At 41.0% G+C, this 26,393-nt stretch overlaps 1 protein-coding gene and 1 pseudogene across 1 annotated transcript in view; one reads left to right on the forward strand and one right to left on the reverse strand.

The window, feature by feature from the left end:
* LOC141438248 (NBAS subunit of NRZ tethering complex-like) overlaps positions 1-21,746 on the reverse strand; it is a gene marked incomplete in the record, with an annotated part of 82,235 nt that extends 60,489 nt beyond the window's left edge. Inside the window, 20 exon segments of the mRNA XM_074102044.1 lie at positions 2,542-2,724; positions 3,468-3,604; positions 4,049-4,204; positions 5,092-5,404; positions 6,186-6,499; positions 7,197-7,333; positions 8,752-8,875; positions 9,603-9,728; positions 10,686-10,883; positions 11,874-11,960; positions 12,263-12,367; positions 12,517-12,735; positions 13,726-13,881; positions 16,795-16,879; positions 17,295-17,387; positions 18,738-18,832; positions 19,433-19,566; positions 20,412-20,545; positions 21,340-21,437; positions 21,555-21,746. Of these exon segments, the coding sequence (XP_073958145.1) occupies positions 2,542-2,724; positions 3,468-3,604; positions 4,049-4,204; positions 5,092-5,404; positions 6,186-6,499; positions 7,197-7,333; positions 8,752-8,875; positions 9,603-9,728; positions 10,686-10,883; positions 11,874-11,960; positions 12,263-12,367; positions 12,517-12,735; positions 13,726-13,881; positions 16,795-16,879; positions 17,295-17,387; positions 18,738-18,832; positions 19,433-19,566; positions 20,412-20,545; positions 21,340-21,437; positions 21,555-21,626 (2,966 nt within the window).
* Positions 21,747-22,169: 423 nt separating this feature from the next.
* Positions 22,170-23,998, forward strand: LOC141437942 (uncharacterized; annotated as a pseudogene).
* Positions 23,999-26,393: the final 2,395 nt, after the last annotated feature.

The following is a 26,393-nucleotide window of genomic DNA, read 5'->3' on the forward strand; positions in this document are numbered from 1 at the left end:
ACTCGCATCAGCAGCTTGCGCGAGCGCTCGTCCGAGCGGTACAAGTCCGCGCAGTTCTTTCGCGCGCGCCACGGCCACGCCGCGCCAGTTGATGAGGGCTGCCGGCAGCCAGTGGCGCGCCCAGTAGCTGCCTGTACCCAGTACGTACGCAGTAGGCTCCCGGGCCACTCGCATCAGCAGCTTGCGCGAGCCGCTGCGTCGAGCGGTACAAGTCGCGCAGCTCGCGCGGCGCCACGGCCACGCCGCGCCAGGTTGATGAGGCTGCCGGCAGCCACTGGCGCGCCAGTAGCTGCCTGTACCCAGTACGTACGCAGTAGGCTCCCGGGCCACTCGCATCAGCAGCTTGCGCGAGCGCTTCGTCCGAGCGGTACAAGTCGCGCAGCTCGCGCGGCGCCACGGCCACGCCGCGCCAGTTGATGAGGCTGCCGGCAGCCACTGGCGCGCAGTAGCTGCCTGTACCCAGTACGTACGCAGTAGGCTCCCGGGCCACTCGCATCAGCAGCTTGCGCGAGCGCTCGTCCGAGCGGTACAAGTCGCGCAGCTCGCGCGGCGCCACGGCCACGCCGCGCCAGTTGATGAGGCTGCCGGCAGCCACTGGCGCGCCAGTAGCTGCCTGTACCCAGTACGTACGCAGTAGGCTCCCGGGCCACTCGCATCAGCAGCTTGCGCGAAGCGCTCGTCCGAGCGGTACAAGTCGCGCAGCTCGCGCGGCGCCACGGCCACGCCGCGCCAGTTGATGAGGCTGCTGGCAGCCACTGGGGCGCCAGTAGCTGCCTGTACCCAGTACGTACGCAGTAGGCTCCCGGGCCACTCGCATCAGCAGCTTGCGCGAGCGCTCGTCCGAGCGGTACAAGTCGCGCAGCTCGCGCGGCGCCACGGCCACGCCGCGCCAGTTGATGAGGCTGCCGGCAGCCACTGGCGCGCCAGTAGCTGCCTGTACCCAGTACGTACGCAGTAGGCTCCCGGGCCACTCGCATCAGCAGCTTGCGCGAGCGCTCGTCCGAGCGGTACAAGTCGCGCAGCTCGCGCGGCGCCACGGCCACGCCGCGCCAGTTGATGAGGCTGCCGGCAGCCACTGGCGCGCCAGTAGCTGCCTGTACCCAGTACGTACGCAGTAGGCTCCCGGGCCACTCGCATCAGCAGCTTGCGCGAGCGCTCGTCCGAGCGGTACAAGTCGCGCAGCTCGCGCGGCGCCACGGCCACGCCGCGCCAGTTGATGAGGCTGCCGGCAGCCACTGGCGCGCCAGTAGCTGCCTGTACCCAGTACGTACGCAGTAGGCTCCCGGGCCACTCGCATCAGCAGCTTGCGCGAGCGCTCGTCCGAGCGGTACAAGTCGCGCAGCTCGCGCGGCGCCACGGCCACGCCGCGCCAGTTGATGAGGCTGCCGGCAGCCACTGGCGCGCCAGTAGCTGCCTGTACCCAGTACGTACGCAGTAGGCTCCCGGGCCACTCGCATCAGCAGCTTGCGCGAGCGCTCGTCCGAGCGGTACAAGTCGCGCAGCTCGCGCGGCGCCACGGCCACGCGCGCCAGTTGATGAGGCTGCCGGCAGCCACTGGCGCGCCAGTAGCTGCCTGTACCCAGTACGTACGCAGTAGGCTCCCGGGCCACTCGCATCAGCAGCTTGCGCGAGCGCTCGTCCGAGCGGTACAAGTCGCGCAGCTCGCGCGGCGCCACGGCCACGCCGCGCCAGTTGATGAGGCTGCCGGCAGCCACTGGCGCGCCAGTAGCTGCCTGTACCCAGTACGTACGCAGTAGGCTCCCGGGCCACTCGCATCAGCAGCTTGCGCGAGCGCTCGTCCGAGCGGTACAAGTCGCGCAGCTCGCGCGGCGCCACGGCCACGCCGCGCCAGTTGATGAGGCTGCCGGCAGCCACTGGCGCGCCAGTAGCTGCCTGTACCCAGTACGTACGCAGTAGGCTCCCGGGCCACTCGCATCAGCAGCTTGCGCGAGCGCTCGTCCGAGCGGTACAAGTCGCGCCGCGCCACGGCCACGCCGCGCCAGTTGATGAGGCTGCCGGCAGCCACTGGCGCGCCAGTAGCTGCCTGTACCCAGTACGTACGCAGTAGGCTCCCGGGCCACTCGCATCAGCAGCTTGCGCGAGCGCTCGTCCGAGCGGTACAAGTCGCGCAGCTCGCGCGGCGCCACGGCCACGCCGCGCCAGTTGATGAGGCTGCCGGCAGCCACTGGCGCGCCAGTAGCTGCCTGTACCCAGTACGTACGCAGTAGGCTCCCGGGCCACTCGCATCAGCAGCTTGCGCGAGCGCTCGTCCGAGCGGTACAAGTCGCGCAGCTCGCGCGGCGCCACGGCCACGCCGCGCCAGTTGATGAGGCTGCCGGCAGCCACTGGCGCGCCAGTAGCTGCCTGTACCCAGTACGTACGCAGTAGGCTCCCGGGCCACTCGCATCAGCAGCTTGCGCGAGCGCTCGTCCGAGCGGTACAAGTCGCGCAGCTCGCGCGGCGCCACGGCCACGCCGCGCCAGTTGATGAGGCTGCCGGCAGCCACTGGCGCGCCAGTAGCTGCCTGTACCCAGTACGTACGCAGTAGGCTCCCGGGCCACTCGCATCAGCAGCTTGCGCGAGCGCTCGTCCGAGCGGTACAAGTCGCGCAGCTCGCGCGGCGCCACGGCCACGCCGCGCCAGTTGATGAGGCTGCTGGCAGCTACTAAACGCTCCAGTTCCTTCACTCGGCGGACTAGCTCGCTTGGAGATATGCTGCCGTCGCTACAAAAGATAAAGCTTGTATCAAAGGCTTTGCCGGGCGCGTTCACTCATAAAAAAACCGGCCAAGAGCGTGTCGGAGACGCCCAAAATAGAGTTCCGTAGCCATTACGAAAAAATTATGTGATATTTATCTAAGGATTTCGTATTTTATAAAAGGAATCTTCAAGTTTAGGTATATTTTATACCTTAGGCTCATAAACTACTAATAATTCTCAAGCAAACTTAGCCGATATAGTTTTCCTTGAAAGTTTGATACACTTACTACCATCCTGAATTTTTTCCAATTTTTTCACCCACCGCTTTAGATTTTAGAAGGGGGGGGGGAAGCTCGATTTTATTGGAAATTTGCACTTTAAAGTTGAATATTTCGCAAACAGATCGCTAAATCGAAAAATCGTCTTAGCAAACCCCCTAATGGTTTTAAAAGACCTATCCAACGATACCCCACACTATAGGGTTGGATGAGAGAAAAAAAATCACCCCCACTTTACGTCTATGGGAGGTACCCTAAAAAAGTTTTTTTTTAATTTCTAATTGTACCATTTTGTGGGCATAGTTTACCTATATATCCGTTCAAAATTACAGCTTTCTAGCATTGATAGTCCCTGACCAAAGCCGCGGACGGACAGACAGACATGGCGAAACTATAAGGGTTCCGTTTTTGCCATTTTGGCTTCGGAACCCTAAAAAGCGGCTGTGAGCGAGGCACATAAATTTTTCGGTAGATGTAACTTTATTCTTACCTTTCTTTAAGTATGGTATCCAGCAAATCGCAAGCCTTGTCGAGCTGTTCTGTTTCTGTGTACGCGAACAAGCATCTCTCAGCCAGGTCCAAGTGCGTACGGACGTCCAGCTCGAACTCACTCGGAGACTGAAGAACCTTCAGGCAGACAAACGTACAAGGTTTTTAACCCCCGACGCAAAAAGAGGAGTGTTAAGTTATAAGTTTGACCGCTATGTGTGTCTGTGTGTCTGTCTATGGCACCGTAGCTCTTAAACGGGTGAACCGATTTGAATGCGGTTTTTACATGCTGTTGTTTATCTAATAATTGGTGTTTCACCAAAGTTCGATTTCGGCAGGTTTTGGCCTAAAAATTCGGTTTCGACCATAAAACTGCCGATCTTCAAAACTTGGTTCTCCACTAGGCACCAAACATGTAGCAAAATGTAGTCAAATTAACATAAAAAAATAGGTAAAAATTATAATAAGGTAATTTTGCACCTAGGCATCGTCTTAAATAAAATAAAATGCATTATAATACTTTATACACGTCCCACTGCTGTAAATCTCTTCTCAGAATGAAAAGATGCATACAATACTTACCAATAATACATAAGACAGGTCTTTAACGCTGATGCTCTCCAAATAGTCGATCAGCCCGTTGAGACAGGCGCCTGTGCGTTTCTCCAGCGTTTCATACCGCTTCAAGAACGGGATCACGTATTGCTTGAGATCCGATACGAATGTCGCTGGCGTGGACTGCTCACATTATTAGTATTTAATGGTACAGATAGATAGTAGATTGTACAACAAGAGCATAAAACGAGCCATTTTACCCGAGATGTTCATATAGGGGAAAATGTGTTTTCGAGTTTTACACTCTGCTTGTCTAAGTGAAAGTGAAGGAGTTTCTAAGTAAGCGAGGAAATTAAATAGCAACAGTGGACACAATTGTTCACTTTCTATCTACCTTTTATTTTTAATGCATTATTATATAATTAATTTTTTTTTTATTGATTTGTTTTGATTGTTTTGATGGCTTTTTAGTTTTATTTAAACTAAAAATTATTTAAAAAAATATGTAGATTTTTTTTTGTTTTGTGGCTGTTGACACCTGATTACCTTGGTCTAAGACGAAGATTTTACTTTATGCACTCGAGCATAAAAAAAGTCTTTTTATGTCGCCTAGATACAGCATAAACACGATCTTTACGAGCATGAGAAGTGTTTTTTTTTTAAACAAGTATCTTTCAAGAGGTCCATAAAAATGAAGTAAAAAAAATATCTTGCCGGGGCTCGGAAGTGTACTTTTTTTCTTTAATAAAAGGTCTTTAACTTAGTTAAAGGTTTAGTTCTGTCCAAAAAAGTCTACTGATGAATTTTAAAAAAGATAATCGAAACGAAATGTCCATAAGTCTTAAAAGTGTTGGCTCACGTAGCAAAAGAACCAGGGCAACAGCCTAATACTAAGAGGAAAACGTAACACTTTTAAATTATTTAGTTAACACTTGTAAACACTCCTAATAAAATTTCCTTAATATACGACTTCATGAAAATCGATCGAAATAAACTTCAAAAAAAAAAGATTGAATCAGGCGTTACTTTGCGGAGGTCCATATCAATGAACTAAAAATCAAAAATCTTACCATTTTCATAAGCAGCCCGCACGTCTCCAACGAGCTCATCTTCTCCAACTGCTTCAGCGTAACCCCTTCCACATTCAAATCATAGATCAGAGTGTCCAAAGTGACTAAATTGAACATAAGCACGTCAAGTCCCTCCACCCCCCCTCCGACGGTGGCCAGAGTGGCGAGAGTGAGCGCGTGCGAGACGAGGCCGCAGTGTTCTTCTATCTCCCTCGCTCGCTTGTCGTACCATTTCGATATGTCGTCGTTCACAGCGACGCCTGTGTCTGAGTCCGGAGTGCTGTCTTCTGACCAGTTGGAGCTCCATATTGATCTGCGTAAGTAAATTAAATAGGAACTGTTTCACCACTCGTTGATATTTTTTACGTGACAAATAGCTGTTTCTTTTGTCCGAATAAACAGAGACGGCATCATATTTATCTGTCACATAAATTTTATCAATGAGTTATGACATGGTCCCTTTTACTATGTATTTTAAATAATTTATTGAATCAGGCGTTACTTTGCGGAGGTCCATATCAATGAACTAAAAGAATTTCCTTGCTCACCCGCGACCTTACGATAGCTAAGCTTATGCAAAATATGCGTGTTCATGCAGTTCCTCCACCTCCACACTGTAAGAACACACACAAATCACACAAACCCATCTATCAACACCACCACACTACACTGATGCGTTTCGAACTCAACCAGAGCTCATCATCAGAGTGACACAACCGTACACCATGCTACCAGTTGTGAGTCTAACAACACTTTTAGTACTATGTATTTTGCTTTGTATATTTTGTATACTAGCTTTGCCCGGGTACAATTTGCAAAAAAAAAGGTCACTAATCAAAGGCACTTCACAGTTTTCAGCTTCATTTCCCAAAAACTACACCAGCATGAAGCCGGAGGGCGTTGCTCTAGCAACCATAAGTTAGACGAGCTAGAAGGTTTATACTTATAGGTACCGGTTTATATTTATTCCGTGGTGGATCTACTGTGATACTATGAAAATATTATGGTACAAAATTCAATAACGTTGCTAATCTAAAGCTCAGTCAATCAGTCACACTTCGTCCCTGTAAATCATACCTATTCAAAAAGCTTACCTAAATATCTCCTTCCGGCACCAATCATTGTCATACTCGCTCGGCACAATCTTCACCGGACTTTTCTTCTCAAACCACATAAGCGCCTCTTTGATCGGTAACAAATGTTGGTAGTCCAACGGGTTTATCGTCTCTGGCAAGCTCTCCAGTACTGCCAACTGCATGGCGACAGTTTTTATGTGCGGCCATAGACAAGTGAGCGCCTCTATGCGGCCCTCCTTCGCTATCTCTATGGAACTGTGGACTAGGCTGTTGCTTCGGAGGCGGTCGTATTCGTCCTTGACGTACGTTGATTTTTCACAGCGCAGTATGGCCTGAGAATTGTTTAAACTTATTCATCATCATAATACTTAATCTCTCGGGAGACATATTGGTAAAATACTACATTAAATGGCCACCTTCGTAAACGCACTCACCTATGAAAAAGATCTTCCGAAAAGATCGAAACTAGCCGGACCGTTTCTGGCTTATAATCGTGAGATGAACTGTTTAATTTACTAATTTTACTCATTATCGCCATCAGATATCAGAATAGATAATACCAATTTTACCAAGTTTGAAAGAGAGTGTAAAGACGGCGAAGTGCAACTGACCAGTACAAATTATGAGTGTAGTTAGAAATCAAGTGGAATTACTTACTTAGTAAAATATGCGAATATTTTTTGAAATGATTAAGTTATTAGAAAATAAATACAATTAACTTTTTTTAATTGTTAGGGTGTCTAAGGTTTTCAGTCTATTAATTAACCTTGTAAATAAAAATATGCCAGGAGATTGGTTTTCGAGACCCAAACGTACCCAAAATTGACCAACTTACAGAGATGTATTCATTTATTTATTTAGCAATAAAAATTATAGCATTAACGTAATAAAAACTAATGTGCTCTAAAATCCACTTATACCTACCTATACAGAAACACAAAAAATAGGTACAATTACTACAACTACTAAGGGATTTTTAAATACGTCTTTATCGTCGTACGCTAATATGCGTCGTACGCTGTCACTTACCTCGTAAAGCGCTATGCGGTCGCGGCAGAACAGCATGACGTGCCGACATCGCAGCAACTCGCTCGTGTACGCGTTCAGATCTGACAGCACTATGTCACCAGGGTCGGTAATTTTCGAGGACCTTTCTTTGTTTATTTCTGGAAAATACATGTATCCTCCTGAGTCCTGACATTTTTTAACTAACTTAGCGTTTAAGACCTAGACCAGGGTTTCTCAAACTTTCGGCTACACGTACCCCTGTTAAAGTTTCTAGATGACAGCGAACCCAAAAGAAAGTTGGATGTTGATGAAAATTGTCTGTTGAAGAAACTAAGTTTATTTTTATTTCAATCATCATGATAATATAATGTGTATTATTGATTTCAATAAAAGGTAACAAATATAGGTAATAATCATCTTGCCAACGAAAATACAAACTGAAACAACAACAGATAACAAACAAATAAGTGGAGTTGAAATAAAAAATACAAAAAGACTCCTAAAACCAATCTTATTCATCTTGCCAGTCTTGCAGCAACCATCACGTAAACCTTGTCGCGAACCCCCTACCGTCGAATAGCGAACCCCTAGGGGTTCGCGTACCCCACTTTGAGAAACCCTGACCTAGACATTGGTGACCTGCTATGTTATATTGGACATTGGTATAGCCTCACGGTGAAAGGTCGCCGCGATGTCGGTTTTAGGGCTGTAAGGATGCCCATTGCCAGTGTGAACGCCCAGTAGAGGCGGAATTCTTTCAAAATTTTTAGAATTCTTTATTCAATGAACAATTTGTACTTTATAAAGTACATTCGGCCGTTATTCTTAGTGTTAATTAGTCATTTATAAAGTACGCGAGGACTTAGGAGGTTAAAAGACTTTTTCAATACCTTAATAAAACGAAGAATATTTTACACTAGACAGAGAAATACGACAAGGACCATCACGTCATATGCCACGTTGACCATAGAAAGTCTACACTCATTTTTCTAGAAAGAGATGGAATTCAAACTTCATTTGCTCGTAGTACATTCCTTATTTTTCAACAGTTAAATATTTACGTCGGTCGTTTTATTTTCCAGTTTGGTATCATGTTAAATAACTTATTTAAGAGAAAAATTGTGTTCCATGCATATCTACAGAGTGAAATTTTTAACGTCAATCAAAATTAGTGTTTCATGCTCGTTCAATGCTGAACAATATAATGCTAAATCATTAATCCATTTGTTGAAAATAGTCTGATTTTTTTTCGGTTCCATACATTGTTAAAATTAAATGAAGAAGTCAATTCCCTTTGTGGCCTACTTACAGAGTAACCCCTTATTCATAAACGACAATCAAACCTATTTTGGTTAAAATGCCGCTAAAATTCGTTTGTCCTTATCTGTCACTTCGACATTTGTATTTGTTAGAAAGGGACAAAGCATTTGTTAGTTAACATAGGCTTGTTAAGTTTTATGAATAAGGGGTAAATGTTTGATTTTGATTCGCTATCAAAGGCATATTGACTTACGGCCCCTTGGGCGGGGCGGCGAGTGTCACAAGGCCCAGGAGTCAGGAGTCAGGGCACAGTTACCTTGAAGTATTTCTGTCGTGGTGAGCGTGAGGCCGAAGTGCAGCAGCTGGTTGGCGGCGGGCAGGGTCTCCGGCAGCCGGTCCACGCACTGGTGCACCGCCCAGATCTTCTTCGACACTTTACTCTGCGATTGCCAACAATATTGGACATTCAAAGGTAGGACATCCTACTAGTGTTCGATACGCCAATTTTTTTAGTGAATTGGACTTTTTTCTAAAGTCAAAGTCAAAATATCTTTATTCAATTTAGGCTATAGAACTTATGAACGTCAAAAAAATCTACCATCGGTTCGGAAAAACCTCTTTTGACAAAAATCCGACAAGAAATTCAACGAGGTATATACTTTTTTTAAACAGGTTTACAATATTATTAAATGATATCTATTAAATACATCACAAGTATTTAACACAACGTCATTTTTAAAACAGTAGGTTCGCTATTTGAAGTAAGGGATCGCCAATGCGGATCGGAATCATTTCCAAATATCCCCGTCCATGATATAATCATTAACTTTATAATACGCCTTAGATATTAATGTCTTCTTGACAATAGATTATAATTTTGTATCAGTTTCATTGGTAACATTCTCTTCTGTTTTTGCTTTACTAATTATAAGTCACGATAGAAACTAGTCGGATCGTTCCTGACTTATAATTGTGAGTTGAACTGCATAATTTTGTATATTTTTTCAATATACACAAGGGCTTAAGTAAGATTAAGATATATGTTATTGGACGCTTTGGTACTTAACTAGTACATACCTAGAAAAAATCGGTGATTTTATCCGGTTTTATCCACATTTACGACAATTTGTTCCAACAATCTGCCTCACTATTGGGAACCATACTAACCAAATACTTCTGAATGGCGTCGGTGGAGACAGGGTTCTTCCTCCACTGCTGCTGATACACCAAATCGCTGTCCAGGCTAAAGGTTTCTGCAAGCGACAACGCTTCGGCGTAGTTGCCACTTTCAATCTGAAAGTCAACTTTATTTACAACACACAACTTTCACAAAAGATAGGGAGATTTTATGACGATGAAAGGTAACGGCGATGTTGAATCTAGTTGGATCGAAGTTGTTGCGATGTATGTATGTAAATACTTTATTGTACATAAAACACAAAAATAATACAAAAAGAAAACAACAAAACAAAAAACATACAAAGGCGAACTTATGCCTAAAAGGGCAATGTGTCTTCTCGTTGTGATAATAACCGTAGGAGGGTAATAAAATGACGTTACTTTGATGTTAGCTCAAAATATAAATCTTATAATTTAGCAAGGTATCATGACTTAAACTTACAGAATAAAAAAAAAATACTATCTAACATCCAAAACTAAAACTATATATAAACTAAACTATGTTACAAAATAAAAACGTCAGGTATCATGCCTCATGCACTAATTAACCAACAAAATTCACCCCGAGTGCAAACATTTTCACAGAAACGGGTTGAAAATGGGGTTCGGGTGTTTGCCCGACAAAGTTTGTATAGAAGTCCGCCATTTTTGAAGCTAGTAACATATATTCTTTGTTTTTAAGCTAACAGAGCTACAGAAGATAGAGAAAAATGTTATTTTAGAAAGAGAGGTAAACAAAAATGTTATTTTAACGTTTTCTAAGATTGCACCCCATTCAAAGATTGAATGAATTATGATCAGGTTGTTTTTTTATTATTTTGAAACATTAAAAAAAAGGATCGTAGAAAATAAATCCATGTTGCCCCAAACTTAACGCGAGCGAAGCCGCTGGCAAACGCTAGTGTGCTAATAAATAGACCTTGGTTTTTGGGAAATCGCACTGTAATTTACTAAAAATAAAATTTACTTCAATTCAACTATTAGATTAGATCTAATGGTTTACGCATACGAAGCTACGTTATTAAGTTACGTTTCAACTGCTCAGACCAATATGCTCGAATGTTGACCCACCTTCCTAGAGAACAGGTCCTCAGGCGTGGTGCTCCGGACGCCCAGCAGCCGGTACACGCGCGACACGACGGTGACGCGACGCGGGCGAGGCTGGAACGCCTCCATGTCCGTTATCGCGAACAGGACCGACTTTAACAGCTCCTTGGTTAGATCCAGCATCGTGTCTTCCGCGTCGGATTCTACTTGGACCATCTCCATCTAGAATTGCGTAGAATCGAAGCAACATCATTTTTACCCGACTGCGAAGAATGAGGGTTATGTGTTTGACGCGTATGTATGTATTTGTCTATTCCTATGTCCTCTCGTAACTACTCAACGGCTAAACCGATTTTGATAAATAATACGTCATTGGATTCGTCTTAATGACGCGAGTGACACTGGGTACATTTAATTCTTAAAACATCAAAATGGCGGATTTTTGGCGCCATATTGTAAGTTTTCAAAAAATGTTTTTTATTCAAACCTATCAAGTGGGGTATCAAATGAAAGCTAATAATTAACCCATTCTTAAAATATATGGATTAAAACCGTTTTAATATACCATTTTCACAGAAAAGTGTGAAATAAAACAATAAATTAAAAAAATCAAAAACCCGACTGCCTTCAAAAATACTAAAAAGAAGAAAACAAGCCTAGTGGGCTAGAACTTTGTTAAGTAGCTAACTTAAAGTTCAACAGTCGGGCACCCATTTAAGAATTTTTGAGCGTCACGATTTAAATGGGTCCCGACGGCTGTTGAACTTTAAGTTAGCTACTTAACAAAGTTCTAGCCCGCTAGGCTTTTTTCTTCTTTTTAGTATTTTTAAGGCAGTCGGGTTTTTAGATTTTTTTTAATTTATTGTTTTATTCACCATCGCACCTCCCGCCCAAAGGCTAAATTTCATCGTCATTATCTTGATGAATGGCGGTCTACCATTGTACAGCTTGCCCATAAAGAGTAGAAATTTTAGCTCCCTGGTTTGAAAGGGATGACACTACAGTGTTGTCACTTTTTAATTTCTACTCTTTATGGGTCGCTGTATAGGTCGATTCAGGAGAGCTGGCACGTATGAATTGAATGAGTGAATTAAAGTATCTGTGTGTTACTTATTTGAATACACTAAATATGAGAATGTCATGCATCTGTATGTATACACGCACATCAATATGGAGTTCTAAGTTATAAGTAAGTTTGCATGTAATACTCACGCTCTCGTCGCTGCGTGCTTTCTTAGCTGGCAACACGTTAGACTCGCATTCTAGCACCATGAACGTGCCGCCGTGTGCGCAGGTCACCTGACGCAGATTTAAACCGGATTAATAAATCTCACGTGTAGTGTCGTGCCACGTCACGGATACGGTTTCTTAAATCACCAAGTTTTCAGACAGTTAAAAATATATAAACATGTATCTGTGCACCGAAAGATGATAAAAAATATAAAAAATACTTTTACCGATAAAAAAATCATTTAGGTGAGTGGTGCGAGTTCATTGTAGCGTTCTAAGGGGGAGGTCGTTATTCAAGAATATACATCTTCCGGCTGATGATGATGATGGAACGAGAAGTACAGCCTTCCAAATATAAAAACATAACTTACCCGGGGAGCGCCTTGAAAAAACTCGGGCTTTTTCCCGAGAATGTTCACCATGTTCTCTAAATCGCACACTGATACCGCGCCGCTGAATCTCGACAGAATTATTTCCTGTAAAGAATAATTTAATCAGAACAGACAGGTATATCAGAATTCAAAAAAATGCCCGATAGGGGGGGGGTCATTGACCCTCTGGTTCCACTGATAAGGCCCTTAGAGTATCCGGCTGATGATGAAACAAATCTAAAGAGTGAGCTTGCCTCATTGCTCCACCAGTTGACGTCCCCCGGCTGGTAAGCCGCGGCGTCCTTCTGCTCCCCGACGAGCGGGTTCCTCAGGTCGAATCCGGGCTGCGAGGTGAGTCTCCACCGCTGCAGCGGTTTCAGCAGCGGCAGCCGCCACGCGCTCACGTCGCCGTTGCAGTGGAGACACACCAGCTTGGAGCTGTCCGGGGATATCACCATTTGGACTATGAAGGGCTGGTGGGGAAAGTTTAAAGAAACGGTCAAGTGTGTCAACCTTTCATGAGACAGGTTCCATGGCAGGGTACAGGTTACCATTAACGAAAATAAAATTAAAAACACATTACTTAGCACATTGCATGTTATTTACGGTTCAATGGGGAATAACCTTTCTAATTAACAGAATAAATATCACATTTTTTAGTAGCATCAATTAATTTTTAAAAATTAAAGAGTTTTCTTTACCGCCAAATTACGACACTCCGGTGGGTTACGGGTTGTTCCATAGTCCAGAATAAAAAACATTAAAAAAGAATTTATGTGTCTTTGACTCAATCGTTTTGACACTCTTTACCGGGCCGAATAATACTGACATGGAACTACCGACCCTGGTTTTCATGTATACGCCCATAGAAACTGATATGAGCTTCTATGGGTGTCTAAATGAAAAACAGGGTCGGTATTATCCGAGCCGGTAAAGAGTGTCACCTGTCAAAACGATCGAGCCAAAGACACAAATTCTTTTTTAATGTTTTTTATTCGGGACTATGGAACAACCCGTAACCGACCGGACTGTCGTAATTTGGCGGTAAAGAAAACTTTCATTTTTTTTTAATTAATTGATACTACTTAAAAATCTGATATTTTTTCTGTTAATTAGAAAGGTTATTCCTATCGATAAAAAAAGTTATAAGCGTTTCTAAAATTTTCATCCATTCCCCATTGGGTAGTTTCATTTATTAAAAAAACATATTTTCTTTTTAGTTGGCCAGTTACATTTTATTTATTTTGTTAATCAGACCAAAAATTACAAGGATGTAGCGAGTCAAAGTTCGGGAGTGGGGGCCCGCGGGCAAAGTATGGAACTATAAGTTGCTATATCTTCATTATTTTTTGTCTAATTGACAAAAGAAAAAATACGTTTGATATTTTCTGACAATCAAACTAACAGACTAATTAGTTTTTTTTTTGCAAACCAGCCTGTTATTCTCATGCCATTATGCTCACCAAGTTCTTAGTAGACACGAAAGGTATGTACATCTGGAAGCTCTCGTTGGCGAACTGCGTCTCCAACTGGTCTGATACCACGGACAACTTGTAGAAGGGATCCTCGTTCAGAATGCGCCAGGCCGTTATGCCGGCACTCAGGGGTGATGAAGTGTCCTTAAATACAAAGTAGAGAATCAAAGTTACTAAGTTTTACTAGTGCTTCCATGGGCGTATCCAGGGGGAGGGGAGGGGAGGGCAGCTGAAAGAAAATTATTAAGTATGCGTTAACTTTAAAAAAAAATCTCGCAAGCCGCAAGAGAATACCGAATAGCCAAGTGGTTAGAGAATCTGACTATGAAGCTTAAGGTCACGGGTTCGATTCCTGTTCGGGGTAGATATTTGTGTGAAAAATACGAATGTGTATTCTCGGGTCCTAGAAATAGCGAAATATCGCTAGATGGCGTTAGTATCGTTTGACGTTTCAGTCTTGCTTGCAATTGGCTCATTGAGATATTATCCAATCACAAGCGTGACAGAAATGTCAACGATACTAACTTCATTTAGCGATATTTCGCCTGTCGAAAAACCCCCATTGGTGTCAATTGCCCCATTTATATTATTTTAAGTGTGCACGAGGTTATTTTATCTTAGCCCTCCGGGCCCGTATCGTAGCTGCAATCATTTTATCAATTTCGATGACCTCAGGGGTAAGGAAGTAGATATCATCGGAGGGGACACAAACGTGACGTCAACGCCAAGGTCACACTTCACTTGTTTTTAAGGAATAAATGAGAAGCTGCTATAATATCAGGGGTTAGTTCCTTACTTTAATGCTAGTCCTCGGCAAAAGGTCAGTAACTACTGTTCCAGCCTTACTTTGATGCTAGTCCTCGGCAAAAGGTCAGTAACTACTGTTCTAGCCTTACTTTGATGCTAGTCCTCGGCAAAAGGTCAGTAACTACTGTTCTAGCCTTACTTTAATGCTAGTCCTCGGCAAAAGGTCAGTAACTACTGTTCCAGCCTTACTTTGATGCTAGTCTTCGGCAAAAGGTCAGTAACTACTGTTTTAGCCTTACTTTAATGCTAGTCCTCGGCAAAAGGTCAGTAACTACTGTTCTAGCCTTACTTTGATGCTAGTCTTCGGCAAAAGGTCAGTAACTACTGTTCTAGCCTTACTTTGATGCTAGTCCTCGGCAAAAGGTCAGTAACTACTGTTCTAGCCTTACTTTGATGCTAGTCCTCGGCAAAAGGTCAGTAACTACTGTTCTAGCCTTACTTTGATGCTAGTCCTCTTCAAAAGGTCAGTAACTACTGTTCTAGCCTTACTTTGATGCTAGTCCTCGGCAAAAGGTCAGTAACTACTGTTCCAGCCTTACTTTAATGCTAGTCCTCGGCAAAAGGTCAGTAACTACTGTTCTAGCCTTACTTTGATGCTAGTCCTCGGCAAAAGGTCAGTAACTACTGTTCTAGCCTTACTTTGATGCTAGTCCTCGGCAAAAGGTCAGTAACTACTGTTCTAGCCTTACTTTGATGCTAGTCCTCGGCAAAAGGTCAGTAACTACTGTTCTAGCCTTACTTTGATGCTAGTCCTCGGCAAAAGGTCAGTAACTACTGTTCTAGCCTTACTTTGATGCTAGTCCTCGGCAAAAGGTCAGTAACTACTGTTCAAAGTCAAAGTCAAAATATCTTTATTCAATTTAGGCTATAACAAGCACTTATGAATGTCAAAAAAAAATCTACCACCGGTTCGGAAAAACCTCTGCTGAGAAGAATCCGGCAAGAAACTCAACGAGGTATATATATATATTTTTTAAAACAGATTTACAATATTATTAAATGATATGTATACTTACATCACAAGTATTTAACACAACTTTATTTTTAACACAGTAGGTTCGCTATTTGAAGGGATCGCTAATGCGGATCGGAATTATTTCCAAATATCCCTGTCCATGATATAATCATTAACTTTATAATACGCCTTTGATATTAATGTCTTCTTGACAATAGATCTGAATTTTGTATCCGTTTCATTTATAATATTTTTTGGAATTTTATTATAAAAACGTATGCAATTTCCCAGAAAAGACTTTTTGGTTTTAGCCAGTCTGTAAGATGGAACTTTAAGCTTCCCTGTGTTTCTAGTAGCCTTTGGCTTATCGACGTTAGTGGGAAAATCACATATGTTCTTCCTAACATACATAATTATTTCAAAAACATAAAGCGACGGCAGGGTTAGGATATCTGTTTCCTTAAAAAAAGATCTTAAAGATTCACGCGTCTTCAAATTATAAATTGCTCTAATTGCTCTCTTTTGTAAGATAAAAATTGACTCAATGTCTGCAGCAGATCCCCATAAAATAAGGCCGTACGAAATAATGCTATTAAAGTAAGCAAAATACACCAACCGTGCCGTCGCCACATCGGTTAGCTGCCGTATTTTCCAAACTGCAAAAGCAGCAGAGCTCAATCTACCCGCGATTGCTGTGACGTGAGGTCCCACTGTAGTTTAGAATCGAGCGTTATTCCTAAAAATACTGTTGATTTTACAAATTCAATAGTTTGACCATTTAACTTTATATTAGAAACTGAATTCGAGCTAGATGAATTTATCAACGAGAATTTAATACATTTAGTTTTCTTAGGATTTAGTAACAAATTATTGGCAGCAAACCATGCGGATATCACGGACAGGGTTTCATTGGGCTCAATGAAGTCGGTATCTTTTCTACTAACCTTGAACAGTAAAGACGTGTCGTCAGCAAACATAACTATACCCGACTTTTGGCTTACCATATAAGTAAGGTCATTTACATAAATAAGATACAGGAATGGGGCAAGAATGGATCCTTGAGGCACTCCCATTTCGACCACAGATCCCTCCGATACCGTTCCGTTAATCGCTACCTTTTGCTTTCTTTGTGTGAGGTAAGATTTAATGAGTTCTAAAGCGAGGCCACGAATGCATAAAAATTTAACTTACAAATTAAAGTATCATGATCCACACAATCAAAAGCTTTCGAAAGGTCGCAGAATACACCTATAGCGTCATGTGATTCCTCCCAAGCTTGCTTGTTCTAGCCTTACTTTGATGCTAGTCCTCGGCAAACCGCACACGTAGAGAGTGGCGTGGGGCGCACAGTACGCTATCGCACCCACACCACCGGCGAACCTAGAAAATAAAGCAGATAGTAGATTGAGCGACAAGTGCATAAAAAGCCCCTTTTTATGTCCACTATGTTTATATTTAAATTACAAATGGGTTTATGAACAAGTTATACACTCCGCTTTTAGCTAACCCTTAATAAGGTAGAGGCGATTTAGCGACCGCTTGCATTTAGTTGGAAACTGAACCTTATTGCTTTCATAATACGTCACAATTTCCATTGTAATTATTGAAAATACGACCAGCTTTAAAAATATTCTTTGTCAGGTATGTATTCGATAGCTGCTTTTGATTCTGTGGTAGTATGCTCCAATAAATGGAGCCTTATAAAGGGTTAAACTGCGAGAACATTTGTTATCTTTCAAAAAGATTGTCGATCGCAGCCGTTACAAACCTTGAATGAGATTAAAATAGAACTTACCGGAAGGAGTGATGCAGCTTGCACCCGTCGGTTGCCGACACGAGATAGCCGCGCAGTTTACCGTCGCACGTCACCACTAGCACCTCCCAGTTCCTGTAAAACAGATAAAATCTGATCTTTACCTGTAATAAGTTGCTGTTAAAAATTTCATTTTTAATACAAGCTTTTTTTGCTGACTGCACTTGCAATGTCATTTAAACAGCATATCCGTACCAAAAATTCCAGTCGGTACTATTAACCTGTGTGGTGTCGGGTTAGAATAACAACTCTCCATTTCTTCCGTGGATGTCATGTAAGGATATAGGTTAAGGTGTACCGTAGGCTAGCAACCTGTCACTATTGTACTTTTTTTTTGTCAAACTTTAAACCTAAAATTGCTAAAAGTGCCTCCGAAGCGGTAACGTTTCGTGTGCTCTGCCTACCCCATTTGGGAATACAGGCGTGATGTTTGTGTGTGTGTGTACTATTAACCATTGAGGAGTTCCCTCCTACGGGGACGTTCCTGGCAGGACCACCAAAATGTCACTACCAGATTATTGTATATTCACCAAATTTACATAAGTATGTCAAATTTCAAGTCAATTAGACTGCTGGAAGTGGGTTAAATTTACCTTTCAAGATTTGACCCAAATAAATAAATAAACATGCAAGCTAGCTAAAGAAAAGCTTGTAAAAATCATGACTGATGAACGACTGACAGATAACTAACACGAGATACAGCCTAACACTGAAACTAGACACCTGAAATTGGGCAGACATATCTCTTGAGGATTATAGAGGTTCACTGAGAAAAATTCTCATGCGCTAACTAGCCGTTTTTAACTCCCGACGCAAAAAGAGGGGTGTTATAAGTTTGACCGCTATGTGTGTGTCTGTCTGTCTGTCTGTCTGTGGCACCGTAGCTCATAAACGGGTGGACCGATTTGAATGCGGTTTTTTTTATTTGAAAGCAGGTTTTCTAGCGATGGTTCTTTGACATGTTTTATGAAAATCGGTTCAGCCGTTTTTTTAGATATTGAACTTTGAAGTGACAAATTCGGGGTTTTCCAACTTTTTGTTGGTTCAAATAAAAAAAACGCATTCAAATCGGTCCACCCGTTTAAGAGCTACGGTGCCACAGACAGACAGACACACACACAGACACACACAGCGGTCAAACTTATAACACCCCTCTTTTTGCGTCGGGGGTACAAAATGCAATGCAAAAATAACAATAGTGTGCGACGCACGTAATTAGTTAATTATCGCGAGAAGGGTGTAGTACAGTCAAGGGCAAAGATATCGAGTTACAAAAATATGTATACACGACTTTATATACCGTGTATACATATTTTGCAACTTTGGCCGTGTTTATATGTTTGCCCTTGACTGTAGTATAGTTTTCCGTGTATACGTAACTCAAAGGAAACGGATAAAGTGTAGTAAATTAAATTTAAAGCATACCATTTATTGTCCTTGACTCTTAGTGGCATGAAAATGATATCAGCGACAGCGTGAGTGTTGTCCGTGCATTCTAGGCCTCCAGGCCTTGTGCAGTCCTGGAAAACATGTCAATGCCTATAAGTAAGCATACTGCAATCAATTATTTTTTTTTACCTTTTCTTTCCGCTGTCAACATTACACAGCGACAGAGAAAGGAACACTTGTGTGGTGTGAGTTTTTAAACAAAAAAGGTTTTTGAATCACCATCACCAGACTAGGTTCAAAACTTATTAGGGTTTTACGCGCCTGAGGGCTACTGCGAAACTCGAAAATCGAAGTTCGTATCATACTATCCCTCTCACTCTCTTATTAAGTAATATTAGCGTCAGCGGGACAGGATGATACGAAGTTTGAATTTTACACTTCCTACAACTATACCAGAGAATATAAATCGCTAATAAAAAAAATGAGGTGTGGTTTTTGTTGACATACTAAAACATACAAATATATTTAATGATTTTTGTTTCTGTTTCCGGCACCAACTTGTGACATTATGATTAGATCTTGTGCCCAAATGGTTGTCTGGAAGAGATCGCTTTTAAGCGATAAGACCGCCTATTGTCTACCCTGTTTTTGTGTTTATATTATACATTTTTAGTACATACAAAGTTAAATAAAACAGAAATCATCTTCAACTGTAAATGCGATATACTCACAGCAGGAATATTGAACAAGTTAGAAGCAGTAAGGTCGAAGAAGCTGACCACTCCATTGCCATATGCCATGGCGAGGAATGAGCAGTCAGGGCTCCACACTAGCTTGCGCCATTGAGGGTATGCGTCACGGGTCACTGAAGAACAATACATTAGGTTTAGAGCTGTAAAGATTATTACATTTCTACATGTTATTATTATTATTATTAAAGCTTTATGTATCCATACAGTACTTCTACATGTAAGAAGATGAAATTGAATAAGCCTCAGTTTCATATTGATTGATGCCATGAACTGTTGACACTGGCAAGAGGAGGACCAGGCTTTTAACAGAAGGCACTGGGAAACCAGAGGCAGATATTTTCATTTTATGTACAGTCAAGGGCAAAGATATCGACACGGCCAAAGTTACAAAAATATGTATACACGACTTTATGCACTTAACATTAAGACTGTGTATACATATTTTCGCAATGTTGGCCGTGTCAATATCTATGCCCTTGACTGTACATACCCTTATCAAAGGTGCCTAAGGATATTATAGGGATACGGGTTTTTAACATTTCAATCTAAGCATAGTACTACTGAGTGAAAACATCAAATTTGTCTAGGGATAATGAGTAGGTATTGCAAGACTTTTGATGTGTCTGTATGTTAGTCAAAATGTTTATGTAAAATCTTTCAATTTATGTTCTTTATTGACATATTATATTTTTTAGCAATTTTTATTGTTTTTTTTTTATTCAACTGGATGGCAAACAAGCAAGTGGGTCTCCTTATGGTAAGAGATCACCACCGCCCATAAACATCTGCAACACCAGGGGTATTGCAGATGTGTTGCCAACCTAGAGGCCTCAGATGGGATACCCCAAGTGCCAGTAATTTCATTTTTATTTCAATTTTTAACTTTCAGTTATCATGTTTTAAGTGTCAAACAATACTCCCATTTCTGCGACAGGATGCAAACATTAAGGTATCTCACCTGTAGTTCTAGCTGCAATGGTGGCATACTCAGAGCGCTTTGTTCTTATTTCTAGAATATTGTCCGTAAGTACAGCAATAACTTTGCCTTCGTCACCGAGAGCTATGTGCCATTTTTGCTGACGTTCTTTGCATCTGAAAATGTGTTTAATTAACTAATTTTATTTATGCATTTATTATAACATTTTATGAGCAAGTAGATAGAGTGGCTAAAACGGCAGTGACAGATGGCATGGAACTCCTATGTAAACCATATGGTACGGAATTGATGACACTTGCGAGGAATAAATTGTCAAAGTCAAATATCTTTATATTTGTAAGCAATGATGTCATAGGGCTTAGATATGTGGCAAGAGTCATTCAATTTGATATCAAAAACAAAAGGTATCTGGTACAACACAATACAGAACAAAATTTTCAGGGTGCCCTGATTCGATTGTGCCAGCCTCCCCAGGGATTTACTTGTGTGGGCGTTTAGAGTGCGGTCAGGACATGGTCCATTGAATAAATTTTTAAATATGATGAAAGTAGTTCAATCCCCCATGTGCACGGATTGTAATAAGATTGAGGACTTAATACATTTTTTGGTGGAGTGTGTATTGACGAAGGATATCCGCGAGAGGTGGTTGAGTGATTTGGACCTGTTCAATGGTGCAGTGAATGTTATTTTGAGTTGTCTGGTATCGGAAGATGCAGTACGAATTTACAGGTTCATCAAGCACTCCTTTGCAGCCAGATAATCTGGACATCGCAATAGGAATGTTTGATGAATGTGGACATCGAGTCTTTCAATGAGGCTGGCTTAGTCACACTAGTGCACTTAAGCCTCGAAAAAAAAATAGAAAAAAAAATATATTATAACATTTTACCATTATATCTAATATATTTTGATATTGACAAGTACCGATTTTCTAAATAAAAAAACTTACGCTGCTATACTATCTATTAAGCTCTTCTTTGGTCCGAAAAACTTTAACCATCGCCAGAGTGCCGATATATTTTCGGGTAGAATGTTGTCCGGTTTTTGCTGTAAGAACAAAGTTAGTATATTCAGTTCTACAATATATTATATATTTATGATATAATGAATACTCTGTAATTAAATGAATATGGATTTTAAAGGGAAAAGTGGCGTTAAACTTACGATATATTCGGGCTCTGGTTTCCACTCCGAAAACACGTATAACTCGTGTAAAATTGACTTATTTTCCTCCATATTTGTATAAATATATTCCTATTGATCTGTACGATATAACTAATTAGATGATGAATTATCTATAGTATTTTATTTAAAGTTTTTAACCATTTTCTTCTTGTTGACGAAATCGAACGTATGTTTTTGACATTGACAGAAAAGTATTGACGTGAAACAGAACAAATCACACGTTCAGGTAGACCGCCTACGCAGTGTTTTAGAATGTTTTAGTTATAAATATGCAATGATATTTCATAGTTTATATCTAATATCATTGTGTTGTGCTATGCAAATTTCATTACAACACGAGAAATTCATTTAAGTTAGACTTTGTTTAAATACGTATTAATCTGGTTAAATACTCAAAGAAAGAAGTTAGGCCTCCTTGGCTTAAAATACTAAGCATCAAGGTTAAAAAAATAAATAAAAAACAGTCGGACGTCGGACAGACTGTCATCCATTTCAAGGTTATTTTTCAGGAAACATTATTAATTTAATAATAATTTGTGTTGTATTAGTGTTTTAAGCATAATTGTAGTATAAGATTTTATTCGACAATACTTTAAAATACATAAGCGATGAATTTTCTATCAAACTTATACGAACAGGTTAATAAAATCTTTATTTGTGTAACTTTCATGCAGTTTCAAGAACTCTTTACCAACTTTGTTTACTATAATGTTTTAGAGTTTAGCTAAGAATGAAGAGGCCCTACGGTTCTGGGAGAACTATTTGCAGAACCTAAAATCGCTTGACTTCAGTTTATACGCCAATAAGTTGAAAGTTCCAGCTTTGATACCAATAGGTAGTAAAATTTTGTTTAGAGGAGAAGTGAAGCACACCAATGAAGTAACAGTCGCTCTAGGTGCAGACTACTTTTGTGAAATGTTCAGTGGCGCAGGCAGAAGTCCTCAGACAGCATAGAATTAAAGGTATTTTGTGCATTAGGATTTTAAAGAAGTAATTATATTTGGTAGTAAGATATCTCAGAGGTCATTGCTCAGCATATCCTTAAAAATACTATGTGAATTATAAATCTGAATTCAGTCTTCAGTTTTATTATTTAGTCATGTTTTGAATTCAATATGCAACATTTTTTTTCAGATGCTGAGTCGAAAGTTGAAGCCCTTCATAAAGAAAGGGATTTCATTCATAATAGATTCTCATTTAGCAAAGAAAATGTATTTAAAGATGAAGGACAGGAAATATTTGAGGAATTCACAGAAGAAGAAGACTTGAAATGGAGAGAGCAACATAAAAAGAATATGAGAGAATACAAACAGCAAAGTAAGACTAATGAACCAGAAGATAAGATCACTGATGAAGAGTTGTGGTATAGACTTGAAGAACTAGAATTAAAAGAAGAGCTAGAAGAAGAAATGGAAAATATGGGTTATGTGCCTGATAAACTAAGAAAAGTTTTACATAGCAATAAAAATAAACGAAAATCTGAGCCCCAAGAGATCCACACAAAAAAAGATGATACATCTAGTCATCAAGAGAAAAAAATAGAAACACAAGAAGACAATAATAAAACAAATGAATTGAGTCTGCTTAAAAAAACACAAGTTCAAAATTGTACAGAAACAGAGCCCCCAAGACATGATTCAAAGCTAGACTTACTACAACAAGTTATACATAAACAAAATGAGTTGAAAGAAAAACTTAATGATCTGAAGAATAAAGAGATTGCGCCTAGTGTAACAGAAAAGGACTTGATGAAAAGGCTAGATGAAATGGATGAGCTTGATGAACTTGAAGATGAAATGGATAGGTAAGTGTTATTTTTGCTTGATTATACTGCTAGTGCTAAGTTTATTGCATACACTTCATTAAAGAACTACTTTCAACTTATTTTTTCAGGTTGGATGATGTTCTGCAAAATGAAGATGTTGAAGAATCAGAAGAAGTGGAAGAAAATTTGATAGCACCAGCAGTTAATATAAAAAGAAGTGTGTCCTTTGCTGATGAAGATGACAGTGAAACATTAGAAGTAGAATTTAACCATTCTGATATGAACCCAGATACTACACCTTATGATAAAGCAAATGGAATAATGAAACCTAGCGATATTTATGCTGCTTTTGCTGACTTGTTTACTGAAACTACTTCTATATTAAAAAAGTCTAAATATGAAAGTGAATTGGCACCCTCTGGACCAAGGGTTGAAAAACGAACTAAAGTGGTTGACTTTCAGGAGGCAGAAGATAATCGAAAGATGAATAAAACTATCTCAGTAAATGATGTAGTTGAAAAAGTTGATGAAAATGATAACACATGTGATAGTTCTGAGAAAAGACCAATGAGCTTGTTCAAAAAACGCAGGCAACAGAATAGGAGATGAATTGTAAATATTTTGTATGAAAATCGAAATACATGAATTCACAAATTTATTTTCTGTTTTTTTTAATGTGTGATCAGGCTACTACGAAACTCGAAGTTCCGTGCAGTCCCTCTGACACTCTGACACTTATCTATATTAATAATTTCGTCCAGGGGTACGGTAGACTCGAACGAAATGCACATCAAATTGAAGAGCGTAAAAAATTAGTCTATCCGGTCGACAACATATATCCGCAAAATTCGGATTATGGAGAATTTCGTTAAATTCTAATGGCACTGACAAACAAACCGCATCGCCATCTTGTGGTAGTTAATAAACGTTCCGTTTCATACTAGCTAGCTCTTAGATACGGCTCGCCTTAACACATCGCGTGCGTCACGCCAAAAAAGTATCCATTACAAAGAACTGTGACTGTGTTTAAACGAAACGTCTTGCCGGAAACTTGAATGGATCTTATCAAAACTCAAACTATCACCAACTACCTTCAACTATAACTATCTTCAGTTGTTGACGTTTGTTGTTTCGACAACTTGTAGGTAGAAAATTCGGATTTAGCGAGTATTTTCAATAAAAAATGGAATAAATTACTGAGTATATATAATGGCGTTGCGAAGTAAACATGTCAAAGTCATCACATCAAAGTGGCGTGAGTGTCACGTCATCACGTGTCACAGGTTTGCATTTCGTTCTCCATTGTGACCTTTTAAGGGCCCCACACACGGTACGATTCGTCGATTTTCATCAGATCGATCGTACAGCCGGATCGTACCTTATATGGGGCCCTTAGGTCTAATTTCTTTGATTATGAGACAGACATACGTAGTCGGTCCCAAAGTTCTGTCACTGGCACATTATTTTTAAATTTAAAACATGATTTTAAGAAAATTTGATTGAATTCCATTTTTGAATGTTTGTCAATTATTTTAAAACAATAAACAGTCATTCGCTGCAATTCTCACGATGGAGTGGACGTTGAAAGAAAACCGAATAGCTGTTTTAGCATTGCATCGCTGTGGGCACTCGCCAAGTACCATTTTCAAGTTGCTCAAAAATGTAAATATAACGCTTAGGTTTGTGTACCGTACGATTGACAGGTACAATGAAGTCTCCAGTGTTGAGAACAAGAAAAGAATTGCCGGCCTCGCTCCGTACAAACACCAGCAGTGATCAAAGCGATCAAGGCACGCATAGCAAGAAATCCTGTCCGAAAACAGAAGTTGATGGCTTTGCAGATGGGTGTCAGTAGAAAAACCGTCAAAAAGGTTTTAAACGAAGATCTTAGTCTGCGAGCATACAAAAAATAAAGTGGGCACTTACTTAATGCCGTCTAAAAACAATAAGGTTTAAAAGATCCCGGAAGTTGTTAAAGCGGTACGCGAAAAATCGACACCGTGATATCCTCTTTACAGACGAAAAGATTTTCGATATTGAAGAGAAGTACAATAAACATAATGATAGAGTGTACGCTAGGAGCTCTGAAGAGTATTCTCTGATCTTATTACGGCCAACTGAGGTTCATTTTGCGAAAAAGGGGTCAAAATCAGTGCGAAAGTGTACCAAGAGACGGTTTTGGATAAGCATGTCAAAGATCTGCCCAACACGCTATTTTCAGGTCATAATTTTGTGTTCCAGCAGGATTCTGCGCCAGCACACAAAGCCAAGACCACTCAAGCCTGTTTGGCCGTCAAAAAATCGACTTTATAAGACACGAAGATTGGCCTTCCTCCAGTCCGAACCTTAATCCTCTGGACTTTAAAATTTGGCAGGTCTTAGAGGGGAAGGTCTGTGCTAAACCCCATAAAAATTTGGAGAGCCTGAAGTCATCTTTAAGAAAGCAGTCGCTGAAATAGACATGAAAATGGTGCGTGCTGCGATAGACGACTGGCTGCGCCGATTAAGGGCCTGTATTAAAAACAAAGGAAGTCATTTTGAATAATTTTAAGTACTTAAATTTATTTTTTTATTAAATGTACTTTAAATTGGTATATAATTTATTAAAAAACTGATTGGTACTTTGTTTTTATCATTATTTTCATTTGACAGAACTTTGGGACTGACTACGTAGTTATTTGGGCAAATAAGATTTAGGAGAAATATCTACTGGTGAAATACCGATACGTAGGTAGCCGTTAAAGTGTTTGTGATAATAATTAAGGCTGGGAATATACGTCAGATTTTTCGATAAGTACGACAGTCTTTACTGGCAAAAAATTTTTTCAAACATATTATTATGAGTCTACATTTTACCCGAGCGAAGCCGGGTTTTCATCTAGTACTATTTAATACGAGGGACGGTACGATACGAACTTCGAGTTTCGTAGTACCCTGCTGCAGGCAGGCGATAAAAAATGTAATGAACGCAACCTCTTCAACGTTCAATTTCTGAACAAATTACTAGCTGACGTTTCGACTTCCCGCACGAAACTTTTTTGTCAATCTGACAG

This window comes from Choristoneura fumiferana, chromosome 18, assembly GCF_025370935.1.
Source record: "Choristoneura fumiferana chromosome 18, NRCan_CFum_1, whole genome shotgun sequence".
Classification (NCBI taxonomy): Eukaryota; Metazoa; Arthropoda; class Insecta; order Lepidoptera; family Tortricidae; genus Choristoneura; species Choristoneura fumiferana.